Raw genomic sequence first — 24,716 nt, 5'->3', positions numbered from 1 at the left:
GAGAGGCATGTTGAGTCCATGGAATATTTTATATTTTGCCACAAGTTGCGGGAAAATTACAAACTTTTTTTTTTTTTTTCACAAAGTTGTCACTAAATGATATATTGCATACGCATGCCATGGGCATATGTGAAATGACACCCCAAAATAAATTCTGCTGCTTCTCCTGAGTACGGGGATACCACATATGTGGGACTTTTTGGGAGCCTAGCCGCGTACGGGGCCCCGAAAACCAAGCACCGCCTTCAGGCTTTCTAAGGGCGTTACAGTTTTGAAGGCCATAAAATGCCAAGATGGCACAAACCCCCCCCCCCCCCCCCCAAATGACCCCATTTTGGAAAGTAGACACCCCTAAATTTAGGGGTACACTAGTGAGACTAGGTAATAAATGGCGGGTGCCCTGAAACTATAAAAAAATAACTAACCAACCAGCGTCACCTGTAACAGTTATATGGTGATCACTGGTGAAAGGGTTAACTAGGGGGCAATCAGGGGGCTTTATGCGGTAGTATATGGGGGTCCCTGGCGCTATAAAAAGCTGCGGCGAACCTAAATACCTACCTGCCTAACTAGCGTCACCTGTGACACTAATACAGCGATCAGAAAAATGATCGCTTATTAGGCTGGGTTCACACTGGAGCGATGCGGGAACGCCACGAATCCGCGGCGGGTTCCCGCATCGCATGCCTCCCGGCGGCAGTTCACACTGCCCTATGCGAACTGCTGGGAGTGTCAGTGAAATGTTAATGACACCCCCAGATCAGTTCGCATATCGCAGTGCGATCTGCAAACTCGGATCGCATGGTGTGAACACCCATGCGATCCGATTCTGCTGCGGGCCAAAAAAAGGGTCCCGTGCGAATTTGCGGCGGGTGCGATGCGAATTCAGCCATACTATCTGTATGGCTGAACTCGAATCGCACAGAGATCGGATGTGATTTGCACTGCAGTGCGGTGCGAATCACATTCGTTCTCATAAACCGCTGCAATGTGAACCCAGCCTTAGTGACACTGGCGACGGGGGGTGATCACGGGGTTAAACCTTTATTGGGGGGGTTAGGGTGGTACATTAGAACTAAAGGGGGCTAACCCTAACTGCCCTAACAGTTATTACAGTCACAAATGACACCAATGCAAAAAAAAAAAAAAATGACATTGGTGTGACTGGGGGGCAGGGGTAATTGGGGGGGGGGGGGGGTGATCGGGGGGGGTGTGAGTGTGCCTGGCATGTTCTACTGTGTAGTGACGTGTTGGTGCAACTCACCGATCCTCTCTCCTCGGTGTCGGAACGAAAAATACCGACACGGAGGAGAGAATACATCACTTCCTCTCCTGTGTTTACATTACAGGAGAGGAAGTGATGTCACGAACGATTTCTATTCGTCGGGAGCGATCGCGAGGGGGTGGCCATGAATGAATGGCTGCCCCCTCGTCCGGGATCGCTCCCGAACGAATACCGACCGCCGCAGGCACCGGGCGGGGGCCCGATCGGGCCCCCGACCCGCGGGAAGGCAGGGACGTACATGTACGCCCTTATGCCTGCCCGTGCCATTCTGTCGACGTACATCGGCGGTCGGGATGTGGATATGTGTATATATATGTGTGTATGTATATATATATATATATATATGTGTGTGTGTGTGTGTGTGTGTGTGTGTGTGTGTGTGTGTGTGTGTGTGTGTGTGTGTATATTTATTGGTGTGTGTGTTATTGATTCTGCTGTGATTTCTCACAGCAGAAGCTGATCTGTGAGTGTTGGGCAATGGATGCATCTAAGTAAACAAGCCAGAGCTCCGTTTTGACAGGGAGAAAGCGATGAATTTTGTGTCCCTGCAAAACGGGGAATAAAATCCTACACTTCCCTTAGTTAAAAGCAGCACATAGTTTATACAAAAACACTGGTTAGGCACAGCTGTCCTCAAGTACCCCCAACAGGCCATGTTTTCAGGATTTTATTTATCTTGCACAGGTGCTTTAAATCAGAGTCAATGTCTTGGAATACGAATCTTTAATATTTGCAAACAAAATGAAGGTTCCCTATTTAGAATAATACGCTGTCAGGTTAGTAAAACAGCGATATCAGAAACGATTTGATCGTACAGTTTTTAGTGTACTTGGATTTGCAAAACAATGGGATAAAAGAATATTCCTGAGCTTTGTTTTATCTCATAGTTACTGTGAAATTGTGTGAATGCATCAATGCAGTGCTTGTTATCTCAGCTTGCAGAGCTCAGATTTATTGAATGAGTTTACCAAAAATGTAAATATTGCAAAATATGCAGCCTCGTGCTACGTAACGAAGCTCCATTTCATGCTGAATAAACTAAATGATGTATCTTAAATAGAAAACTATATTTTAGATATTTACTCCAAAAGCATTTTATTAAAATAAATTCGATAAAATTGATTTAAATAATAAAAACATTTTTTTAAATCAAATCTGATTTTTTTTTTTTTTCATTGATTTATATCCACCCTGCCTTTAACCCTTTCCCACTGTATAGGGAAAAAATGTTTTTGTGGGAGTTGAACTTGTAAGGTCTGTTTAACTGCTTCCTAACCATGAAAGCTGAACTAAACACTTGTGGATACAATGGAGCTTTTGACATAATGGACAAAGAGTCCTGCTGTAATGATGCAACATTTGCTCGAGTCTCACTCCTATCTTGCCACTTTCCATGTTGCTCTTTTGGCTATGTTTGGCTGCGTAGAAATGACACAATTCCCACACAGTGCCAGGTTCTTAGCATGGAGCCCTAATTTGCAATACTGTAGTGTATTACTATATCAGTATTTTCCTGGCACTCGTTTTTCATACCTTTACAAATTTGGTCAAACGTATTTCTTGATTTTATATTGTGCATTGTTTGAAGGGTGTGTGTGTTTTTTTTTTTTTTTTTTTTTTTTTTTTTCTTTCTAGGGGCTATATGGTGATTTCATTCATTTAATTTTGAAGGGTTTTTTACGTTCTGGGCTATCATATGGTAAACCCTGCAGATGTAATCCTTCCAGGCTGACTGTGGCGTTAAAAATAGAAAATACACATAAGTCAACTAGAGATTGTATTAGGTTTAAAGAGGAAGTAAACCCTGATGAGTTTACTTCCTCTTTCATTCCCTGTAAAGGCAAAGCATAATGGACTACTATGCATCGCATAGTAGTCCATTATGTGTCACTTACCTGACACAGGAGCCAGCGAAGTCACCGCTGTCCCCCTGTAGTTCCGAGCGTCCATCTTCTTGGTGGGTCTCCGTGGGTCTCGCTGCTCCTGCGCTGTGATTCGCTGGAGCGCCGATGACGTCACTCCCGCGCATGCGCACGGGAGCCGAGACTCGCGGCATTGCCGTCATCGACGATGCCCGCTCAGTGCGCCTGCGGTGCCCGTCTTCGGGCAAATATCTCCTAAACCGTATAGGTTTCGGAGATATTTCTTGGACTTACAGGTAAGCCTTAATCTAGGCTTACCTGTAGATCAAAGTGGTTTGTGAGGATTTACAACCACTTTAAGACTGATGGGAATGCACTGAATGAAGAGCAGTAAAACATCAATAAGCACAATATCTACATATAAGAGAAAAAATAATTCAATTGATTTACATATCTGATTACAAAGGTAACACAAATATGTTTCTTTAAATGGAAAAAATAGGTGCATGTAATTTAAAAAAAGAAAATCAAACACCTGGTCTATTCCACCTGAAGTTTTAACCACAAAGAAAACCCTTTCAATTCACTTGATTTTAAATGCAGTTAAAATAGGAACTTTTAGGCTGGGTTCACACTGCAGCAATGCGGGAACGCCGCAAATCCGCTGCGGGTTCCCGCCTCGCATGCCTCCCGGCGACGGTTCACACTGCCCTATGTGAACTGCTGGGCATGTCAGTTCGCATATCGCAGTGCGATCTTCAAACTCGGACAGGAATCGGATTGCATGGTGTGAACACACATGCGATCCGATTCTGCTGCGGACCAAAAAAAGGGTCCTGTGCGAGTTTGGGCTGGATGCGATGCGAATTCAGCCATACTATCTGTATGGCTGAACTCGCATCACACAGAGATCGGATGTGATTTGCAGTGCGGTGCGAATCACATCCGATCTCATCACCGCAGCAGTGTGAACCCAGCCTTAGGGGTGGATTAGTGATTTTTCACTTGTGTTTACTGCGAATGGTGAAACGTGATAATTATAAAGCAAAGCTGTGTAACCAATTCTAGCAGAGTGCTTTAAAGGATAAGTTAATCTTTTGACATGTTGCACCTATATTCGGGGTGTAAGGCGGGCCCATACACGGTTCGAATTTTGGTTGGTTCAGCAGGAACATGCCAGGATTCGAACATTTATTGGGCAAGCTGAATGTACCAAGTTGGTCTATTGATCAACTTTGGTACAACCAGCCAGCTGCTAGCGATCACCATCTTCTCCTGGTGAGGACTGCTTACCCTGCCCTCCCTCAGCGGGAGAAGACAATTGCCGATTCCCCTGTCAACACTGTCTGCAGGAAAGGTATTTGCACCGTGTATGGCCTGCCTTACATGTTAGAAATGCACCGGCCAATGCACTTTGTAAAAGTGAACTTAATCCTTTTTTTTTTTTTTTTTTTTGCACTCAAACTCTGTAGTGTAAGCTTACTGTTGTCGCAAATTTATTCATTTTGAGAAAATATTTTTTTGGTAGGTAATGTGGTCTGGCTTGATGAAGTGACTGCAGCTCGTGCACTGCTAAATCTGACCACTATGCCAGTAGATACGAAGGATAAAAAAGATGAAGAAAGCACCTCCACAAAATCTAAAGCAGGTAACCAGCCTACATTAAGTCCTCAAAAACTGGGTATAGTGTGTTTTTTTTTTTTTTATTTTATTTTTTTTTTTTTTATTATTATGGTATACTACTTAATATTAATCTTACCACAACATTGGCCACCTATAGGGAGACCTGGATTCTAAGCTTTTGGAATTTGCTCTCTGTAGGAGGAGATGATCAGCTGAACTCTCACCATAGATTTCATGACCAAGTGTCTAGTGCAGGAGCAATGTTAACATGCCAGCTGTTGTGGACCTAAAAGTCCAGTGATACATTGCAAGGCTGACAGCCAAAGGCATGTCTCCCAGAGGTAGAGGCTTGATGATATTTGTAGCTTTACCACTGTTGCAGTGCCAAGATTGCTTACCCCTGGTCTAGGCCTTTTGATATGTGGATGGTAGTGAAGGCAACCTAGAGGTGGCATCAAGATCTGTTTCTCAGCCAATCGGAGGAAGCCCTGTATTCATTGAGTCATTTCAACAGTTTTTTTTGTTTCGGCAGCAAACAGTCCCACTATAATATAGTTTATACAGTGCTGATAGCTTGGCCTAAATAAAGTAAACTAAACATGGAGCTGGGCATTAAAATTTCCCAAAAATTGAGAAAGCTGAAACATCAGCTTTGTGTGACTTGACCCTTTAAACTTCACAATTAGTCATTCCCAGCATGGATGGCTCTCTAAGGCCACTTTCACACTGTAACATTTTTTTCAGGTACTTTTGGGCTAAAAATAGCGCCTGAAAAATGGCCTGCAGCCCTAGTGTGAGAGCCTGAGGGTGTTGCGAAAGTGGTGAATACACCGCTCCTAAAATGTCCCTGCCATTGAGATCAATGACCAGCACTGCCAAAGCGCTAAGGCAGCAGCGCTTTGCAGGTGGTTTTAACCCTTTTTTTCGGGTCTCTAGCTGGGGTTAAAAGCGTCACGCTAGCGACCGAAAAGCACAGATAAAACGATAAAGCGCCGCTAAAGCTAGCACCGCTTTACAGCTAACGCTGCCCCAGTGTGAAAGTAGCCTTATATATTGAGTATATTTCGACTATAGTGCGGGTGGTTAAATAACTTGCTGAGATTTTAACTGTCATGATCAAAGATCTGCATCAGAAATACCTCCTACCTTAACTCCTGCTCTAAAGTCTGCCCAGCCTTAAACAATCACATTGGTAGCAAATTTGTGCCATAATTGGCCAACCTAAGATAGTCTCTTTAAACTCTTGATACTGCTGTAGGACCAAGCAGTCTGTGAATGTTTTCCTGCTCTCCTTCTAGATCGATTCAATGACAGTTCTGGAGATGAAACTGAAGAAGGTGAAGTGGATGAAGATAATCCTAGTGATGCAGAGGAAGAGCCCAACAAAAACACATTGAACACAGTAAGTGATGTGTATAGTGATGGTCAACCATTTTAGATGTACAACTGCAATTCCAAAAAAATTGGGACGCTGTGTAAAATCTACATAAAAACAGAAGGCAGTGATCTGCAAATCTCATAAATCCATATTTTATTCACAAAAGAAAACATTTTCAAATGTTTAAACTGAGACAATGTACCATTTTAAGAAAAAAAATAAGATCATTTTTTTTTAATTGATGGCAGCAACACGTCCCAAAAAAGTTGAGACAGGGCAACAAAAAGCTGGCATAGTAAGTGGAACTAACGAGGAAAAGCTGGAAGAACATTTTTCAACGAAATAGGTTAATTGGCAGCAAGTCAGAAACATGATTGGGTGTAAAAAGAGCATCTTAGAGAGTAAGAGTGCTTTAGAAGTAAAGATGGCCAATCTGAAAAGCTGTATCTAAAATTTATGGAGTATTGTAACTCAACATAAAACTGCAAAGACTTTAAATGGTAACTCCACTTTCACGTGGAAAAAAATAGACAAAAATAAATGACATGTACTATTGCAACTCCAGTCATATTGTAATTGAATTTTATTAAAAATGATCTTTCCTTTTCAATCTGCAGCTCTGTAATGTTCTGTAAAATGCAATATGGCTACCTGGAGGCACTCTGTACACAAAATGTGTACAGAACGCTCCCCAGAAACATTCATGCTTGTGTGATTGGCTTACTGATTTTCCCAGAAGACTGCACTAAGATACAAATCAGATTTCAGGCATTCCCTGCAATAAAAAAAAGAGTTGCAGCAATTGATTGAGAGCAGCGGGAGGGCACGTGAGCTGCAGGCATCATTCAGAAATGCTCTTTTAGAGCTGACGATTCTGTGCACCGTAAGAATGATCATAGCGGCAGTTCAGCTGCTTGATCTTCTTACAGGTGACGGGCGGGGATATCTCCCGCCACCCTCCGGTGCTTCTCCGGGCTCTCCCAATCCATCAAGGATCCGAAGAAAGAATCTGCACCCACTAGATGAATAGCATAGAGATTTCCGGTGACCAGATGGTCACCAGTCATCTCTCTGACTATCGGAGGCCTGATTGCGATGTTGTCAGGTCCAGGCTGTGGTTGTAAACAAGGCTGCGATCAGGGCTGGAAAGCATGGGATTGTTTTTTTTATTTTGATCTCATGCTTTCCAGCCTGTAGGAAAAATGTGGGGTCCTATAGACCCCAGATTGCTTGCAAAAAGACCACACAGAAGCGAACGCACACGTAAGTCCTGCCCACATATGTAAATCCCGTTCAAAACACGTGAGGAATCCCTGCGCAACAATTCTAGCAGTAGGCTTCCTCTAACTCTTAATTGGTAACCTGTAAAATAATTTTTTTTTAAAGTGTCTATGGAGATTAAGTACTGACGTTTGGCACCATTCCATGAGTGTGCGCAATTTTAAAAGCGTGACATGTCTATTTACTCTGCGTGACGTCATCTTTCACATGCTACAAGAAAATTGGGCCAACATTACTATTTGTTTTTTTTTTCCCCCAAAAATTGTTGCACAAATGACTTAAGTCGCCATTTTATTTAGGCATGCACCGAAATTTCGGCCGCCGAAACATATCGGCTGAAAATGCCCTTTTCGGTAATTTGCTGAAAGAGAAAAACGGCCGAGAATGGAGCCTGAAATGGGGCGTGGCTTGGGTAGGGGCGGGGCTCCGCCCCTGGTGCCACCCATCATGGGGGGTGTATAGCGCAGGAGAGCCGCCTCCGCCGCCTGTTTGATCGCAGCGCCGGGAACATCACAGCTTTCATTTCAATAGTTGTGTGTTCCCGGCCGCGCGCCGTCACACACAGCCCCTCCCCCTTGTCCGGGCACTTAGATAGACAGATCATCCGCAGGATTGGACGGATGATCTGTCTATCAAAGTGCCCGGACAAGGGGGAGGGGCTGTGTGTGACGGCGCGCGGCCGTGAACACACAGCTATTGAAATGAAAGCTGTGATGTTCCAGGCGCTGTGATCAAACAGGCGGCAGAGGCGGCTCTCTTCCCTGCACACGCTGGCTGCAAAATGGGACACGCTGGCTGCAAAATGGGACACGCTGGCTGCAAAATGGGACACACCTCCTGTACAGTGTCCCCAGTCTCTGACCATCTCCTGTACCGTGTCCCCAGTCTCTGACCATCTCCTGTATAAAAATATATTTTTTTAAATGTTTCGGTTTTCGGCCTAGTGTATTTTTCATTTTCGTTATCGGTTTCGGCACCAAAAAACCCATTCGGTGCACCCCTAATTTTATTCCCATAGGGCAGTGATGGCGAACCTTGGCACTCCAGATGTTTTGGAACTACATTTCCCATGATGCTCAAACACTCTGCAGTGCAGAGGGTTTGAGCATCATGGGAAATGTAGTTTCAAAACATCAGGGGTGCCAAGGTTCGCCATCACTGCCCTATGGTGTCTGCTAATTTTTCTAGCAAGAAAATGATGATTTCTCTTTCGTTCATTGACAGACATAGCATCTTCATCTTGACCTTAGGGTTATATCGCCCCTTTAGGAGAGGACTAGGCAGAACGTTTTTAAAAACGGCCACATTTGCACAGTACCACCCAGGGGGCAGTCCTACTGGCTATAACCCCTCACACTGCATCCAGCAGCTTAGTTTTTTTTCTGCCTAGTGTAGAAGGACCTGGCTCCCAGTGGTACCATCAGTCCTGTGAATTTTCTTTTTTCTGCATTTTTGATTCCTGTAATCTACAATCAACACCCGGGCTGGGTGATAGGCTGGATAATATAGATCCTGGTGGTCTCCCCAGCCAGGCCATCGAGCGTGAGCAGTCCCTAGTTACATGCTGCGTCGGCCATAACATGCCCTGTCTGATCCAGGGGCAGCCATTAAGCTATATGCTCCAGGGCACACATATGACCGGGCTACTGCTGTCTGTGTCGGTATGCCGTGACCGACAACCACCCCGTACTGCTCGGGTGATGGGTCTGTCCGTGGAATGCGCCCAGCAGTCCCTGCAGGAGGGGTAGGTATGGTTCCACCTGTCTCGGCTTTCCCTTTCTTCTCCCTGTCCCTTCCCTCTTCCCCATGCTATGGGCCGCTGTGTGACTGGGCACATGGGGGTGCGGTGCACGTACCTCGCTGTGGGTCCTCCGGGAGGGGTGGGCTCTTGCTCCTGGCAGGGGGCTGTGCTGGGTGTTGAGGGTCTGCTCGTCCTCTTCCCTGTTTCTGGGCCACGGTGGTGTGTTTGCCTCGTGGGGAGGCCGCCACGCGCTCTGCAGCCATTTTCCTGGGGCCATGGCCATTTTTCTGTAGCCACAGCCAGTTTTCTCCTTTCAGCCATTTTCTGGAAGTTTGGCAGCCATTTTCTCGGTGCCCTCAGATGTTTTCTAGTTGCCTCAGATAGTTTTGCCTCTAGCGCTGGGTGCTTGTTTCCTTCTAGAACAGCCCGCTTTTCACACACACCTTGTAGATGGTGGGAGAGCGGACGGCAACAGCACAGTGCAGAACCTGGTCAAGGGTGGCGAGTCCTGCGGGGGGGCCCCTTAGTCTGTGGCAGCTTTGAGGGTGGACATTTTGTGTGACTTGCCTTGGGTCCCTAAGTGGTGACCGGCGAGTGTGGGTCAGCATGGCGTCAGAAGCTGGCGCTCCTTCCCCAGACATACCTGTTATTGCAACTGGTTCCCCTGCACCTGTGGTGCCTGTGGATGCTCTGTCGGCGGTCCTGAAGGCTTTGTTGCCAGGGTGGAAGCAGCGGGCGGGCGCAAGGAGGGTAAAATGCCCCCACGTCTTCTGGGGAAAGCTGATTCACACTCGTCCCCGCTGTGACAGGCTTGTCAGAGGATGTGGACCATGACCGTTCGGACTGTGAGAATGACTGTGTCCGGATCAGTGCAGGATAAGGCGATTGTAGGAGCACTTATTACAACCGATGCGGGATACCCTTAAGATGGAGGATACGGCGGGGACATCTACAGAGGTGTCGGTCCCCTTCGGGTCCCACAAGCCGGCCCATGCTGCTAAGGTGTTTCCTTACCTAACTTATTTTGATACGTTTATTTACAAGGAGTGGCGTCCCCCCCCCCTCGGGATCCAGGTTAAATAAGGTAACCATGATTGTGGAAGGGACTCTGCTGACAGAAGGGCCGAGGCGGTTGCCCGGTCCATGTTTATGGTGGTGGGGTCAGCATTGCAGCCAGTGTTAGCAACAGCCCTGGTGTCACGGACGCTTACTGAATGTGCTAAATTGTTGCACCGTAAATTGGAGAAGCAACAGGCTTTCCTGGTCTGCATGGAGCCGGCGGACCAGTTGGTGCAGGGCCTTAAGTATGTCTGTGATGCGGCCTTAGATTAGATTCTGCCCCCTTGCTCTCTAGAGCCTCAGTATTCAGCAGTGGTGCTACGTCACCTGATTTGGCTGAAATGCTGGTGTGCGGACCAGGCATCTAAGAAAGCTCTGGTGGACTTGCCCTTCCAGGTAGAGAAGCTATTTGGAGCCTCGCTGGATGTCATTTAGAATGTTACTGGGGGTAAGGGTACGTTGCTCCCACAGTCAAGAAAAGCTAAGGAGCCACGCTGTAGGCAAGGGCCCTCCTTTTCCGCTCAAGCGGATTTTTCGTTCGCCTGGGTCGGCAGGTAATCATTTCCAGTCCGACAAGGTGCCTGCTGAGGGACAAAAGCGTCCCTGGTTTCCCAAGCCAAACAAGCCTGCGAGCAAATCTGTTACCGCATGAAGTTTCCCCCCCCCCCCCCCGCCTGACTCTCGGGTGGGGGGTCTCCTTCGGGAGTTTGCAGGGCGGTGGACTTCCCTGCTTTCCTACCAGTGGGTCTGCTAACTGGTTTCCTCAGGATACAAGATAGTTTTTCTTGTCTGCCAGATTTTTTTTTATTCTTGTCCCCTCTAACCCTCATCATCTTCCAGCTCGTCGGAAAGCCCTGTTCGGGGCAGTACAGGACCTGCTGTTGCGCAGGGTGATAGTGCCTGTACCGACGCCATTAATGTTTCGGGGATTCTACTACAATCTGTAGTCCCAAAGAAGGAAGGGGTCCGTCCGGTCCTGGACCTCAAGGCCCTCAACAGCTTGGTGTAAGTACAAAGGTTCCGGATGGAATCAGTTCGCTCAGCGGTCGCTGCACTCCATCAGGGGGATTTTTTTTTTTGGTTGGGTACTGAACCTACAGAAGTCTGTGTTGGTGCCGCCTCAACACCTGGAGTACCTGGGCCTTCTTCTGGACTCCTCAGAGGCGAGAGTCTTTCTCCCTTCGGACAAGCTGCAGACTCTTTAAGCTGCAGTGAAGTTGTTGGTGTCCTGCAGGTGGTCGTCGCTGCGTTTTTTATATGCGAGTCCTGGGTCTTATGGTAGCCACTTAAGGGGCCGCACTGTATGCTCAATTCCACACTCGAGTCTTGCAAAAGGAGATGCTGTCCAAATGGGACAAATCTCCATTGTCCCTGGATTGTCAGATTCGGGTGAGCCAGCTAATCGGGGATTCCCTGCTCTGGTGGCTGAGGTCACCGGCCCTTCGGTCCGGGAAGTCGTTCCTTCCTCTTCGTTGGACGGTGATCACAACTGATCACAGCCTGTCCGATTTTGGGGGGGGGGGGGGTTTGGGGGCGTCCAGTCAGCCCAGGGTTTCTGGACCCGGGAAGAATCCCGCCTGCCGATCAACATGCTGGAACTTCGGGCGATCGGGTGGTGCCTCCCCACATAGTCGCAGAGGCTGCAGAGGTGGCGTATGTCAACCATCGAGGAGGAACAAGGAGCTCTGCTGCAGCACTGGAGGTTGCTCATATCCTGCTGTGGGCAGAGCAGCACGTGCTGGCTCTGTCGGCCTTGTACATTCCGGGCGTAGAAAACTGGCAAACCGACAACCTATACTGTCAGATGCTGGACCAAGGGGAATGGTTGCTGCATCCGGATTTGTTTCAGCTCCTTTGCCTAAGGTGGGACACACCAGATGTGGGTCTCCTGGCTTCTCGACTCAATCGGAAGGTACAGAGGTTTGTGGCCAGATCAAAGGATCCTTGGGCGAACCCAGCAGATGAGTTGATGGCTCCATGGGGGCACTATCGGCTGATTTATGCTTTTCCCACACTCAAACTTCTACCACGTCTGCTTCGCAGAGTGGAGGCCGAGGGGATTCCGATAATTCTGATATCCCCAGATTAGCCTCGGCGTCTGTGGTACGCCGATATAGTACGAACGGTAGCAGATGTTCCTAGGAGGCTGCCGATGCGAGGGGACCTTGTGTCACAAGGTCAAATACTTCATCCTGCTCTACAGTCACTGGCTTTAACGGCATGGCTGTTGAAAGCCAGGTGCTAAGGGACCGATGTCTGTCGGATTTGGTTATATCCACTATGCTGAGGGCACGGAAGTCATCTTCTCGGAAGATTTATCATCATACGTGGAAGGCCTACGTCACCATGTGTGAGGAGATGGGGTGGCATCCGTGCACGTACTTGATTTCCAGGATCCTGCTGTTTTTCCAGCAAGGAGTGGATCAGAAACTTGCCTTTAGGCAACCATTAAGGGGCAGATATCAGCTTTTGGCTGTCTTTTTTTTTTTTTTTTTTTTTTTTTTTTTTTTTTTTCAGAGACCTTTGATCGTTTGTTCAGTGGGTTCAAAATGTGGCCCCTCCGGTTCGACCACCGCTACATCCGTGGGATTTGAATCTGGTGCTCTCGGTGCTTCAGATAACACCGTTTGAAAACATTAGGGGGATCCCCTTATTGACGCTCTCTCAGAAAGTAGTCTTTCTAGTGGTTATTACATCTGCCAGTAGGGTTTCTGAGTTGGCGGCCTTGTCTTGCAAGTCTCCCTACTTGATCCTCCACAAGGATAAAGCGGTTCTGCATCCGCAGCCTTCGTTTCGGCCTATCATCTAAACAAGGACGTTGTGCTTCCGTCCTTATGTCCTCGGCTGCTGTCTCATCCCAAAGAGGTGCCTTTGCATTCCTTGGACATGGCCCAGGCTCTGCGGGCGTATATGTATGCTATGGCTTTTTTTCAGAGGTTGGACTCGCTGTTTGTATCGGTGGCTGGTCCGAAGAAGGGACTGGCGGTCTCATCGGCCACCATTTTTCGGTGGGTCAGACAGATTTTGGTTCAGGCTTATGCCATACGGGGATGGGCGCCTCCCTTTCCTGTCATGGTACATTCTACCAGGGCAATTGGTGCCTCTTGGGCTTTCTGACATCAAGCGTCTGTTTCTCAGGTGTGTAAGGTGGCGACCTTGTCATCCGTTCACACTTTAGAAGCAAAAGAACACTGCGCTATCCAATAAGACAAAATGAAAAAGCAGCTAACGCACTAAATAGGATAATTTTAGTTCAAATAATACGTGTACAGAAAGTGTTGCGCTAAGATATATATTCAGTGGAAAAGTGTGCTAAAGGTGACTCAATGTTTTACCCATTGAATTTTCTCAAAATAATAAGCATATAAAACAATACCTAATAAAGAATTACAAAAAACAATTGTGTATAAGCAGGAGAAAGTCCTTTTTCTAGAAGATCAAAATTGTGCTCGCCCCTGGTGCAAACATGGAAAGATGGAAATGTTCATTCAGTCCATAGAATGTTTGGTCAAAAAACACCCTGGTGCTGACACCGCCACACACAAAAGGATGTAAGCTTACCAACTCCAAATGACCCCGGCGACCATACGCTCCAAGGGTCAAATACGCTTTTCTGTCATGCAGGTGAGAGATCCTCTGGTCATAAACGGTGGACACTCAATGATGAAAGTCGATCCACACTTATTCAAACTGAGTTGGACACGGACCAAATGCTCACAGAAAGGTTGGCACTCCCCTCAAGGAACCATGCAGAATGAAAAGATTGGGCCAAATAGCATGCAATGAAATGAGTAAAGATTCAACAATTTAAGCGTGAATAGAAAATCTATAAGATTCCATTAATTGAGGGGGACTTTTTTTGCATATTTGTTGTGTGAACATCCTCAAATGATTTACCAAATCAGTATTGTGGTGTCTGATTTATGGTTGGGGAACAACCATTAGATTTAGATTCTGTAATATGTCTTCGTCATGCTTATTTTCGCTTTTCTTTTTCTTTTTTTTTTTTCTTTTTTCTTTTTTTTTTCTTTTTTATATATATATGCAGATGGATACTCTGTCTGAGGCAGAACAAGAGTCTTTAATGAGAAATGATCTTCGTCCCGCCATGAAATTGTTCAAGGAAAACCAGTTGCAAATGAGATTTGCTTACAAAGGTAAGCAGTGCTATCCCCTTGTCTTGTTGTTCTTGTTTCTAGTGATCATCAAAAATTGTAGGGTATCAATCTGCCTGGAAAGCTGAACATAGTGGTAAGAAAGATGGAAAAGCCTTAGCCTGTCTTTCATGTTTAGGCTCCCCCAAGTCCTTCATCTCCGATGTTATTGACCCTGTAGGATCATTGGTTTCTAGTCCTCTGCCAATAACTGCTGCTTTTGCCCATTTTCACAAACCTTTATTTGAAGACAATACCCCTCTTGATCAATCCATGGTTAATTCCCCTTTTCTCCCCTCTGCTCCCTGTAACCCCAGCCCAAGGAGAGATGCTGGCTGGTCCAGTTACACCAGATGAGATCTCCACAGCTATTGGTTCCCTTCCTCCTAATAAGACCCCTAGCCTGGATAGGTAACCAGCAGAATGGTACAAAATTAGACTATCTCTCCCCCCTTTTCCATGAATTCTACTCCACAGCTTTTGACACTGGTGCTCTATCTGGCTTCATGACTGAGGCCCTTCAATTAAATTGAAAGCTAGGCAAGGACGTGCAAAACCGAGCCTCCTATCATTCTATCTACTTATTTAATAGGCATGTCAGAATTCTGGTGAAGGTCCTGCCATTAAGGTTGGCCAAGGTTATTCTGACTCTCAATCATCCTGATTAGTCTGGGTTCATGATAGGCAAGGTGACCAATGACAATATTAGACGTTTGTATTTGCATATTTATCAAGCTTATTCTTGCATTCATAGCTACTTGGTTATATCATTAGATTTGTTGAAAACATTTGACACAGTTCGCTGGCATTTCCCTGGATAGCGAAGTCCTGCATTCACTTTTGGCTCTCGGTTCCTCCGGTGGGTTCAGCTCCTATACCCCATGCCTCAGGCCAGAGTTCACACGAAGGGGCACGTGTCTGCCTTTTTTCTCCTCCAGAGGGGAACTCTGCACGGCTGCTGCCCTCCTTCTCTCCTATATTTTGTATTGGTCATGGAGCCATTGGCTTCTGGAAGAGAAAATCTCCTTTTTATATGCAGATCTTTATCTCGATGGTTCACCGTTTTCTTTACAAGATTTGTTGCAAGTCCTAGATTACTTTGGGAGCCTCTTGGGGCCTCAGGTAAGCTGGTAGAAATCCTCTGCCTTCCCAATTGGCCCACCTCTTCCATATGACTGTTTCTCTCCACACTATCAATGACAGACCATTTGAAATACCTCAGGGTGGTGCAAAACGACCTCTTCAGATTCTTGCGCTTAAATCTTAATCCCCTACTATACCTATAGACAAATGGAGGCCAGGCTTCAAGTATGGAACTCCTTCCCCTTTAAGCCGGCCATAGATGGAGCGATTTTCGTGTTTACTGGAAAGAAAAATAGCTAGGTTCCCTTCCATATTTTTAGAACACAAACCCAGAACAAGCATTAATTTAACCACTTGAAGATTTACCACCCTTCATGACCAGGCCATTATTTGCAATAAGGCACTGCGTTACTGTAACTGACATTTGCGTGGTCATGCGACACTGTACCCAAATACAATTTGTCTGTTTTTTGTGGTATTGGATTACCATTCCCAATAAGCGGATTTTGTTTGGTTTGTGCAAAAGTTATAGCGTCTACAGACTGTAGGATAGATTTATGGAAATGTATTTATTTTTTATTACTAGCAATGGCAGCTATAAGTGACTTATAGCAGGACTGTGATGCAGCAGACAAATCGGACACTTTTGACACTTGGCGCTGTCACTGTACTAATGACACTAGCTGGAAAGGAGTTAACATCGGGGGCAATCAAAAGGTTAACTGTGTGCCTAGCCAGTGTTTATGTACTGTGTGGGAGGTGCTTTTGCTAGGCGATGGCATTGATCCATGTTACTGCTTTGCAGGGACACAGAATCAATGCCTTTTCTACTGGCTGAACAGAAATCTGAATTGTTTACGTAGGCAGATTGCCGTTCTGTATCTGTGCTGAATGATCGTCCGGTGTCGGCAGACATTGAGTCTGTGGTACTCGCAGATCAGCTCCTACTGTGTATTTTCAGCATGCCCCAGACCCTAAAGTGCAGGATCACGTACTAGGTACATGCAGAGATGTCTTGCTGCTGTATTTGTAAGTTGTAGATTTTACAATATAAAAGTGTAGGATCAGGGTTGCCTTGTGCAAAACAAACGGAAGATTTCTCAGCACACTTGCCAGCCTGCAAAACGACTAGATTAGTCCTGTCCAACAGTTTACGTTAAAAACAAGGTTTTTGTTTGCTCACATTTGCAAATATGTGTAAGCTGCAGTGCCCATGCCAAGGGACCTCTGTATACAATGCAGTCCTAACTCAGAATTTCCAGAGCCTCCTTAATAAGAGCACGTATAAGTATGGATCGATTAAGGGCAGGTGTGCCTGGAGGGTGCCCACTCCTCAAAGGCACAGTGACGCACTTAACACCCAGCAAAAGCACAATGCCAGCGAATAAATCCAGTACATCCCTACACCCAATTTAACCAACTTTACAAAAAAGTGGCAACCACCTCAATATATAACTGGCCTTTGCAGTAAGGTGCACATGGAAGGGGAATGCAGATCACAAACAAAATGTTTCTCTGCACACTTGCTAGCCTGCACTACAACCACATTGGCTGTGTCTAACAATTTGCTTTAAAAACGGAGGGTTTTGTTTGCACATATTTTACATATATATGTGTGTAAGCTGCAGTGCCCACGCCAAGGGACCTCTGTATATACAGCTAGGGTCTGCATCACATTGACTGCACGATTAGTCATTAAAAAATCGTGATCTCGATTCAACCCTCCCCCTCACGATCTTAACCACTTCAGCCCCGGAAGAATTTACCCCCTTCCTGACTAGCACTTTTTGAGATTCGCCACTGCGTCGCTTTAACTGACAATGCGACGTGGCTTCCAAACAAAATTGACGTCCTTTCCCCCCCCCCCCCCCACAAATATAGCTTTTGGTGGCATTTGATAACCTTTGCGGTTTTTATTTTTTGTGCTATAAACAGAAAAAAGCGACAATTTTGAAAACGCGTTATTTTTTACTTTTTGCTATAATAAATATCCTCAAATATACCGTATTTATCGGCGTATAACACGCACCCCAAGTTTAGGAGGGAATTTAAAAGAAGAAAACTTTTAGGAGGGAAGTTTGAGGAAAAAAAAACTTACATTTAAATACCCATCAATGCAGCCTTGTCAGTGACATTTGCAGCCTTGTCAGTGACATTTGCAGCCTTGTCAGTGACATTTGCAGCCTTGTCAGTGACATTTGCAGCCTTGTCAGTGACATTTGCAGCCTTGTCAGTGTCATTTGCAGCCTTGTCAGTCTTATGCCGTTTAAAAATGGTGCCGCTAGTTCTTGGCAGTTTTTGGGTATTTTTGGCCGTTCTCGGCGGCTTTCCGAAAGCCACCGAGTGCGGCCGAAAATACACAGAAGCCGCAGAGAACGGCAGAAAGAGTTAGCAACAGCATATAACATGCACCCCCCCTGAATTTAGGGGGGAAAAAGTACGTGTATACACCGATAAATACGGTATTTAAAAAACATTTTTTCCCTCGGTTTAGGCCGATACGTATTCTTCTACATATTTTTGGTGAAAAAATTGCAATAAGCGTTTGGTTTGCGCAGAAGTTATAGCGTCTACAAAATAGGGGATAGTTTTATGGCATTTTTATTGTTAATTTTCACTAGTAATGGCGGCAATCAGCGATTTTTTTTTTTTTTTTTTTTTTTTTTTTTTTGTTTTTTTTTTTGTTTTATTTTGTTTTATTTTTTGTTTTTGTTTTTTTTAATCAGGACTGCGACATTATAGCAGACACATCAGACGATTGACACATTTTTGGGACCATTGGCATTAATCCAGCGATCAATGCTAAGAAATTGCATTGATTACTGTAAAAATGTCGCTGGCAGTGAAGGGGTTAATCACTAGGTGCTGTAGGGGTTAAGTGTCCTAGGGAGTGATTCTAACTGGGGAGAAGGGGCTGTGTGTGACACGTCGCTGATCGCCGCTCCCAATTACAGGGAGAGCTGATCAGTGAGTGTCACTAGGCAGAATGGGGAGATGCTTGTTTACATTAGCATCTCCCCGTTCTTCCTCACCGTGAGACGATTGCGGTTTTGCCCGCGGACACGGTCACCGAGCTCCCGGCAGGCGCACGCGTCTGCAAGCCGCCTCTTAAAGGGCAATGTAAAGGTACGTTAATCTGCCTGTACGTCCCTTCTACCGCAGTATATTTGCGTGAGGCGGTCGGGAAGTGGTTAATCTGGCATTTCCACGTTTCATTCATTTAACAAGTGCAGAGCCCTTCTCTGCTCACTCACAGCTGTCGGGCAAATGTTTATCAACATTGCTCAGTGCTGACTGAGATAAAAGGAAACATTGTAACGTTTAGTTCATGTAAACTGAGCACGGTAATTATGGCTGCTCAACCCTGACACCGTGGTTAGTTTGCGTGTCTCCATCAGCCGCAGCCCTGTTGTCTCTCCTTTCTGCTCTTCTTCTGTCCTTTTCCCCCTTCCCCTCCCTGCCTGTTGTCTCGTGTCAGGGTCCACCCTCGCCCTCCTTACTGCTGCTGTAATATGATTTACTGTATATAATCTACTCTGTCTTATAAGGATATGGCCCCCTGTGTGTGTGCTGTATAAAAAAAAAGCTGTCTATACCTTATCTGTGATCGCTGATCGGCGGCCATGTGACGTGCGCATCTGTCTCTCGCTGCCTCCTCCCTTCCTGATGCATGTCAGCGGGGGAATATTGCCCCCTCCCGCTGCATCTGTGAGACAGGGGGAGGAGAGATGTGGCACGTCACGTGACTGCTGTTCAGGGCTCACAGGTAAGGTGTATATATTGCTTTTTTTTTTAATACAGCACACACAGTGGGACATATCATTAGAAGACAGCGGGTTATATAACCTAAATATTGTGGGTTGACAAACTCTTTAAAGCGGAGTGCCACCCAAGATTGAAATTTCTGCTTATGTTCCCCCCCCCCCCCCCCCCCCCGAGACACATTTAGCACCTTTTGGGGGTAGGGGGAGTGCAGATACCCTGTCCCCACTTCCATTGGACCGTGGCGAGGTACGTCAGAAGTCTGGTCTCCTCCCTCCTCCTTCCACCTGCTGTCAGGCCAGTAGGAGAATGCAGCGTGCACGCGCAGTAGGGACCCAGCCGTGAAGCCGTAAGGCTTGCCTCCTGGGTTCCCTTACCGGCAATGGCGGTGGCAGCACCCGACAGCCGATGGAAACATCGGCTGTGGTACCGACATCGCTGGACTTCAGGACAGGTAAGTGTTTTAATATTGAAGGTCAGCAGCTACAGTATGTGTAGCTGCTGACTTAAATTTCTTTGAAGGGGAGGTGGAACTCCGCTTTAAAGACTATTCCTTTTTCTGACACTTTGTCTTAAAAAGTAAAAATCCGTATTTTCTGCTAGAAAATTACATATATATATTTTTTTTAGCAGAGACCCTAGAGAATAAAATGGCGGTCGTTGCAATATTTTGTTACACTGTATCTGCACAGCGGTCTTTCAAACAGTTCTTTGGGGAAAAAAACACTTCAATGAATTAAAAAAAAAAAAAAAAACGAAGAATCGTTATCTTTATTCTAAGCAAAAAAAAAAAGTGATTCTCATTTTTTCTAGAATAGTGCAGCAACAGGAAGCCATTCTGTTTTTCTGTGCTGGACTGGCTTTAGGGGGTGATGTCTTTTGTCGTGCAAGACAATGTTTCACTTCCACCTGAGGTGTATACAAAAGCAAGGTGTTACGGTGCAGAAAAAGTACATGTTGCATTTTTCCACACAGCTGCAGCATACGTTCCATTGTGATCAGGACTCACAGAAAACAGTGCAGAAAAAGCCAATCTGCACAAGTGTGAACACTCCCTTACTGAATTTTGTTATAAAGTATATTTATGGTTTACTAGATGACAAGAAAGAACTTGGAGCGGCACGGAAAAGTCAGTACTACATGAAGTACGGAAATCCAAACTATGGTGGCATGAAAGGCATTCTTAGCAACTCCTGGTAAATAATTTTATCCTGTTTCAATTTAGCAAACTCATATACAAAAGAATAATTCAGATTAACGGTGCGCTTCTTAAATTTTTTAACAGGAAGAGAAGGTACAATTCTCGCCGTGTCCAGCGAGATGTCACAAAGAAAAGGACATTTATTGGGGATGATGCCCCTGCATACCAGCACCTTCATTCAGGTAACAGCAGAACTAACATTTGCTCTAGCCAGGAATGGAAAAAATAAAAATCAGTCCAACTTAAAGGGAAACCCACTCACTGGCCTAAGTGGGGAAGCTAAACAGAGCCCCATTTGTAAATCTCACATTTTCAGTAGTTCAACCAGTTCTTATAGACCTGTAAGCTCATGCAGAATTCCTGCTGTCAGAGCATGCTGAGGTGCATATGAGTGACATCCAGTTATAATACCGACATGCTCATGCATCCATTTGTGCTATAGATTGTGCATTGGAGCATTCCGGTGACCTCCTAGGCAATGGATGCTCACCTTGGAGTGTGTGACTTAGCTTTTACACTAAGACAAAACGTGCTTTTAAACCACCAGTGGGTTCTATACTCTATTCTGGTTACAGGATCCTGGGCTTCCAGTACAGTATCTCAAGGGTATATGAGAGAGCGACTCGGTTCAAAAGCGTGTTTTGTCTTGGTGTGAAAGCTAAGTCACATGCTCCAAGGTGAGCATCCGTTGGCTAGGGGGTCACCGAAATCCACCAATGTACGATCTATAGCACAAATGGATGCATGAGCATGTCAGTAATATAACTGGATGTCACTCATGCACCTCAGCACGCTCTGACAGGAATTCTGTATGAGCTTACAGGACTGTCTATAAGAACGGATTGAATAAGATCTGTGTGGCACAGAATCACTTCTTGGAATTTGAGCATATGCACTTTATTTTTTTTCTTCAATAAGACTGTCACATTTATTATTTGATTGTCACAGAAGCACTCTTTAAGGAGATTACCTATAAGGGAATATTTTATATCCCACTGGATGGTGTTAGTAACACAGATCACTTTAAGGCACAGCAAGCACTTTAATATTATCATTTTATTTATTTGAATATGTCATAATTTTGTGTGTGTATATATATATGTATGTATGTGTGTGTGTATGTGTGTGTGTATATATATATATATATATATATATATATATATATATATATATATATATATATATATATATATATATATATAAAATTTAATTTTTTTAATGTTTTATGTATATATTTTTTAATGTTCATTTGTATAACACGTATTTTGATATACACCTATATGGTATAGCACGATCTAGCACAGCGTATAATTTATTTGTTCATTTTACAAATAAGTCTTCTGTACTGTGCATTTCTGGGTTTGGCCATCATTCAGTTCCCTTTCTCTTGTACTTGCCTGATCCAGGGGTCTACTTTAAATGCTAGGGAAATAGCCAGTTACAGGCAATCCAAATGCAGCCGTGTATGGTGCAGAACTGAAGGTTTGGTGGCAGGTCATATTTACATAATCAAGTAAACCAAAAACAATCAGTGCAACTAATGACTACCACAAATAAACATTTAACTTTAAAATACCAACAGTGCGTGTTGCCTTCTAAGACCCTAAAATGGTGATTTCACCCCACCAATATGAATAAATTAATACAAAAATATAGAGTGTAGCGCAACACTCATAAATCCTAAAAATCAATACATGTATTGTCTCTAAAAAAAATTTTTTAAATAATATATAAAAGTATATCAACAACAAAGTCCAGTATCAATAATGTAACGAAAGTCCAGTGTCTATAATTGATGAAAAATAACACCCAAGTGTCTTCAATATAAATTCAAATTTCTATGCACTTCCCTCACCAAGTGGCGGAACTTCTCGCCTCAAAGGAATAAAAAAAAAACACACATATACTCTATATTCCCCAAAGCTTTGATTCCACAGAGACCGGCTCCTTAATCCTCAGTCTGCTCGAGATGGCGGCCTCCTTCTGAAGTGCTCACACATCCACATAGGATTCAAGAAATATAGAAGACACAAACCTAGTGTACTCTGCTTAACACATTTGTTTCCCCACACAGCAAATGCGCTTACTAAAAACAAGCTCTAAAATGTGTCACCAGCCGACTCACCACCTCTGCAGGAGAACAGCATGACGCCATAGGCTCCCCTTCTCCCTCCTAGTCAGACTGAAGAAGCACAAGCACGGGGCGCAATGTGTCTAGGATGGAGGTGCCGAGCCCGTGATGTCACGTCACTCTTCTGCCAAGGTGGTGAGGTGACTGATGCATTTTAGCACTATGAAAGCTTGTTTTTCATAAGGTGAGCAGGTCTTTCACCTGGTGATTGACGTGCACAGAAGTACGAATTTATATTGAAGATACTTGGGTGTCATTTTTCATCAATTATTGACACTGAACTTTTGTTACTTTATTGATAATGGACTTTGTTGATGCCCTTTTATATGATTTAAATATTTATTCTTTTAGAGGTGATATATGTATTTTTAGGATTTGAGAGTTGTGCTACACTATATATTTTTCTATTAATATATTTACATAACTGACTTGCTATGCTCCTGTCCACTTAGTCTTAGACCGAACAGAGTGGAGCTAACCTTGTGCACGTTTTAGTTTGCTAGTTCTTGCCGGTTGTTTTGTTCTTTCTTAAATTTAAATGTATCTATAGTTAACATCTAGAGTGCTTAAATCCTAACTTCAGGTTTACTTTCACAGGCCCAAACAAACGTTTAACAGATGTGACTGCTGTCAGTGCTGTATAAATTGTATGTAGTATCCGCTATATACAATATGCAGTGCTGTCTTCCAACAGCTGTATGGGGACTTCCAGTCTGGTGCCAAAGCAAAATCGAGTGGGACTGAGTGCTTCTCAGCCATTTACAGGAAGCCTTTTATTTTATCTGTTAATCTGAGGCTTCTTTTGTTTGACTGAGGTGGAGAGGAGCAGCAGCTGATGTCACAATCTCCACCTCAGCCAATCAAAGGAAGCCTTGTATTCATTGATAAAATACAAGGCTACCTGTGAATGGCCAAGCAGTGCTCAGCCCGACTCAATGTTGTTCTGGCAGTAGACTGGAAGACCCCATAATGCTGCTGTGGACCACAGCACTCTATACTGTGTGTCGATGAGACAACAGATGCATCTGTTGGTATAGGAAATGGTTTGCATGAACCAAGAACTATTTAAGGTAAAAGTAAACCTAATTAGGCCTAAATTATAAAAAATCCTGTCTGTTTATTTTTTTGCTGTCTGTTCTGTGGTAGGGAAATATCTCTTTACTTTTCTGTCTTGAAGACGCAGCAAGAAGTGAGGAAATTCCATTTCAAACAGGTGTCTTCATTGGAACACAGTAATCACCATTTGTTGTCATAAGAACTGTAAATTGTTAAATTTTTCTGTTAAACTCACCAGGGATTCAAAAAATGGAAAAATAGGATTTAGTGAGCACATACATTGTTTCTTACTAGAATTATTTTTAACATTATAATGTAACTGATCTGTTTCAGGGAGGACAACATGGCGTTGGCCCTCCAAATACATTGGGGATTATTTACTAAAGGAAAATCCACTTCTCACTGCAAGTGCACTTGGAAGTAAAGTCGTCGTAGATCCAAGGGGGACATGCAAGGGGGAAAAAAACAGCATTTTAGCATGCAAATGATTGGATGATAAAATCAGCAGAGCTTCCCCTCATTTCAGATCTACCCCTTAGATTTAGAGCGACTGCACTTTCAAAGCACTTTCAAGTGCAAAGTGTATTTGCCTTTTGTAGATAACCCCCACTGTGACATTAGAATTAAATGTGTGTCATAGCAGAAAAAAAAAATCAGTACTTTTCTGACCCTACAAGTATGGAAGTTTACCTGTTGGTCTGCCAGAAGTGCACTCTGCCCTTCAACTCATAGCATTTTTAGGACTGAGTGGTGTCAGCCCTGCCCATTTTTTCTTTTGCTAAACTACTCAACCCATCCCACTGTCTTCATTTTGAAAGCATAGGCACGGACTTGTACAAAGGAGAGCTAAATAGACTTTAAGACTATACAGTAAGTGTGCAGAGTATGCAAGACTGCTTTGAATTCCTGTAATTTTTTTATTTATTTTTTTCAACTGTAAAACTGATATTTCTGTGGTATATTTACCAGACCAAAATGGAGTAAATAAGAAAAGTTTGTTAGAATATACATCTATATCAAGATTTTAAATGGCGTCTCTTCATCTCACAGTAACAGGTTAGAGCCCTAGACCAGTGGTCATCAACCCTGTCCTCAGGGCC

At 44.5% G+C, this 24,716-nt stretch overlaps 1 protein-coding gene across 1 annotated transcript in view; it reads left to right on the top strand.

Moving 5' to 3' along the window:
* NCBP3 (nuclear cap binding subunit 3) overlaps nt 1–24,716 on the top strand; it is a 103,306-nt gene that overhangs the window by 40,936 nt on the left and 37,654 nt on the right. Inside the window, 5 exon segments of the mRNA XM_077480599.1 lie at nt 4,676–4,795; nt 6,069–6,172; nt 14,278–14,386; nt 20,325–20,424; nt 20,514–20,611. Coding sequence (XP_077336725.1) covers nt 4,676–4,795; nt 6,069–6,172; nt 14,278–14,386; nt 20,325–20,424; nt 20,514–20,611 — 531 coding nt within the window.

The sequence above is a fragment of the Lithobates pipiens genome, unplaced genomic scaffold (genome assembly GCF_037356315.1).
Source record: "Lithobates pipiens isolate NorthernLeopardFrog02 unplaced genomic scaffold, aLitPip1_a1.2 Scaffold_16, whole genome shotgun sequence".
Taxonomy (NCBI): Eukaryota; Metazoa; Chordata; class Amphibia; order Anura; family Ranidae; genus Lithobates; species Lithobates pipiens.
The sequence above is the reverse complement of the archived record's forward strand: the minus strand, read 5'-3'. Positions and strand labels throughout refer to the sequence as shown.